The sequence below is a fragment of the Acanthisitta chloris genome, unplaced genomic scaffold, assembly GCF_000695815.1.
Source record: "Acanthisitta chloris isolate BGI_N310 unplaced genomic scaffold, ASM69581v1 scaffold17326, whole genome shotgun sequence".
Classification (NCBI taxonomy): domain Eukaryota; kingdom Metazoa; phylum Chordata; class Aves; order Passeriformes; family Acanthisittidae; genus Acanthisitta; species Acanthisitta chloris.
In genome coordinates, this window is record NW_008679932.1 from 12905 (window position 1) to 16049 (window position 3145).

Here is a 3145-nt window from a genome sequence, read left to right on the forward strand (position 1 = left end):
CGCCTGCAAGGTGGGGTGGGCAGGGGATGTGGGTCCAGCACAGGTTCATGGGTAGCTGTGGGTGTTGGCAGGGACGGTGCTGGATGTGAATCGGGGTTTCCCTGTGTCCGGGTTTCAGGAAGCAGCTTACCACCCGGAGGTGAGTGGGGACGTGCGGCAACGGGCACTGCGCTTCGGCAAGGAGTGTGCTGATGGCTACCTGGAGCTGCTGGAGCATGTGCTGGTGGTGAGTGTCCCTACCCCCGTTTCCAGGGTGGCCAGAGGCTGAATATGGTTGTCTGAGTATTCCCCAAATCCCCAAGGTCCTCTGTGTTCTTCACCTCCTTCCACTGAGGTCTTTGCACAGCCGCATTCACTGACTGTGCTGGCACAGCATGTAGCTGAGCCCCTGCTATGGAAGCAGATGTCAGAGAGCTCAACAAGCTCTGAAGGTATTTGACTAACAACAGATGGAGATTAACTGACCATAAACAGATGGAGGCTGGAAATTTAACAACATGGGAGTAAAATCCTGTGAAAGTGCAGCTTCCAGTAAAAGTGGGAGTAAAAAACTTCAGGCTGTGGGAAAACAGACCTTGTTAAGCTCTCAGAAGAGCATGTGGAAGCTGGGAAGTGATAGATGAATGCAAGCACCAGCTGTACCCTTTTTATCCAGCCTTCCTCTGCCTGAGTCTACTCAAGGACTTCAGCTACAAGTGTAGTTTACAAGAAGCAAATTAAGGCTCTAGCATGACGGAAAAGACCCAGTGATGTCCTTACAGTGATTTGCAGTCTTGGCAAGGTCACAGAAGTGGGGTCGGGGTGCTGTGGGGATGTGCATATCCAGCCCACGGAGCTGTGAGAGCCCTCGAACCAAGGTCATGAACAAAGACTGAGTGCGAGTCAGGTCTGTGTCAAGGTTTCACTAAGCTGGTTAATCAGAGTCTGCTGTCCAGGATCACCCAATACAAGGTGCTGGAGCTCAGACTGTGGTTTCCTGCAGGGAAAGCCCATTTAGGCAGAGGGTAACCAGTACTGGCAGCTGAAGGAGGAGGTGGGCAGGAATCAATGGCTAGAAACTGAAGCTGCGCAGAGGGGAAGTCCAAGGGTGGTTTTATCCGAAGGAGGTAACCACTGGGGTACGGTTGCAAGAGGAGCAGTGAGTTTTCCATCCTCTGCATCTAGATCAAATGTCTGTCTGGAAGATGCTTCAGGCACACGTGAATCATGGCAGCCAAGGCTGGAGTGCTGAGTAGAAATTCTCTGGCTGACCTGTTGTTAACAGATGATTAGGCTAATGACTTAGTGTGGCAGTGCCCGAGGTCAGCCTACTTGCAGGAACACGCCAGTCCCCTGTATTTTGGGTGTTGCCATCCAGCTGCCTTGCAATGTTTTGAATATCATGCATTGGTACATCCCTTGAAATGTTTGCTGGAGGTGCATCTTAGTAAGCTTGTAGCCTCTTGGGTGTCTTCAGCTTCAGACAAAGACCATTTAGCAGTTTTCAGCATGTTGTTGGAGCAGATAGCAGACTTGATCATGTGTCATTTAGGCTGGATATGCTTATGAGGGCAAACTGGCTGTCACTGTGTGCCATCAGCTCAGATACCCTGAGCCACATGCAGCTCTGGTGACTTTGCTGGGATGGCCCTGTGCAAGTCCAGGATAAATCCCAGCCTCCAGAGCGCTCTTGTCTGTGAAGGCAGGAATGAAGCTTGTGGGTCCCGTTTATCAGAAGGCAGCAGATTCCTGGAAAGCTGCAAGCAGGAAGGATCTAGGTGAATGGGAGGGGAGATGGCTGATTGGGTGCTGTCTCATTCCCTGGCAGCACCAAGTTCATTGCTGTATGCTGTCTCCCCAAGGGAACCAGTGCCTTCTGTGGGGCATGAGCAAACATGGTTAGGGTTGAAGAATAAGGGTTATTTGACTCAGGCTGGAAAATGTGGCTCCCGGCAGAGAAGTGGGAGAGCCTGCATATTTCACTGGGGAGGGGAAGGAATTTGAACCTCCGTGGGGACATTTGCTAACAATAGGTCTCTCCCTTCAAAAGCAGAGTGATCTGGTGGCTCAAAAGTGCAGTGAAGCAATTCAGGCTGGGAAGAAATAAGGTGTAAAGGGGGTGAGGAGGAGAGCAGCTCCATGGCTCTGTGTGTAGGTGTCTCCTCTAGCTGTGGGAGCCTCATCCAGGTGCCACATCTCACCCTGCCCTGTGAGGGTGAAGTATGAGCTAGTGATGGCAGCACGGCTCCCCGCTCAGAATCTCTGATCCTTCATTTCCGCCTCTACTCTTGGCTGCCCTTCACTCCTCACCAGAAAGCACCCACCTTCCCCTGCCGTCCCCATGCCCCTGTCCCCACTGCCCACATGTCCTGGCTGTTCACTGCTTTCTTTTCTCTCTTCTCCCTCCTTCCCTGTCAGCCGGTGAGTAAGGCAACATTGGGGTGCCTGCTGGTCTCTAACCTCAGCATGAACCTTGCTCACAGCGTGTCTGTTTGCCCAGCCCAGTGCTGGGGTGGCACTTGCGTGTGTCTGCAGGGACCCTGGGGTCCGTGTGTTTGTGTGTGTGTACTCACACCTGCTCTAGCTGAGGTGCCTCTGTTGCCTGTGCAGTGTGAGTTGGGCCAGCAGCGAACTCTGCTTGGGTGTACAGACCCCATGTGTGTGCACATATCTGCTGTGGTGTGTGCATGTGTTCCCCTGACTCTAGTGAAGGACCCTTATGGCTCTACCTGGCACCTTGTCCCAATGGGGCCAGCCTTCCTAGGCTGGGACATGACTCCAGGGTACCCCCCTTTGCCCAGCTTGTGTTTGCAGACAAATCTCCAAAATGGGGACAGGCAGAGGGAAATGCTTCTGGACCTTGAAATGCTTGGGGTGGGTAGCTGCTGAGTACAGGGAGGCTTGTGCTGAGGGTCTTGTGTCTGAGATGTCCCAGAAGCTGTGAATGCAGCAGGGCCATGGGGAAGCTCATCCCATCCCGGGGCAGGAGAAGAACAAGGGTCACGGATGTGTACACACATGGGAGGGAGCTGAGGGATCCCACCCTCTTTTCCCTGGTGAGCACATCATGAATAGTCCTACGAGGTTCCCCTTGCCGAGGTGCTTACATCTGCTCCATCCCCACAGATTCTGCAGAAGCCGACTCACGAGCTGAAGCAGCAGCTGG

At 53.2% G+C, this 3145-nt stretch overlaps 1 protein-coding gene across 1 annotated transcript in view; it reads left to right on the top strand.

Annotated features, from left to right (window-relative positions):
- The window catches only part of LOC103804898 (talin-1-like), a 16329-nt gene that overhangs the window by 12636 nt on the left and 548 nt on the right, over nt 1-3145 (top strand). Inside the window, 2 exon segments of the mRNA XM_009077533.1 lie at nt 119-226; nt 3106-3145. The exon segment at nt 3106-3145 is cut by the window's right edge and continues 28 nt beyond it. Coding sequence (XP_009075781.1) covers nt 119-226; nt 3106-3145 — 148 coding nt within the window.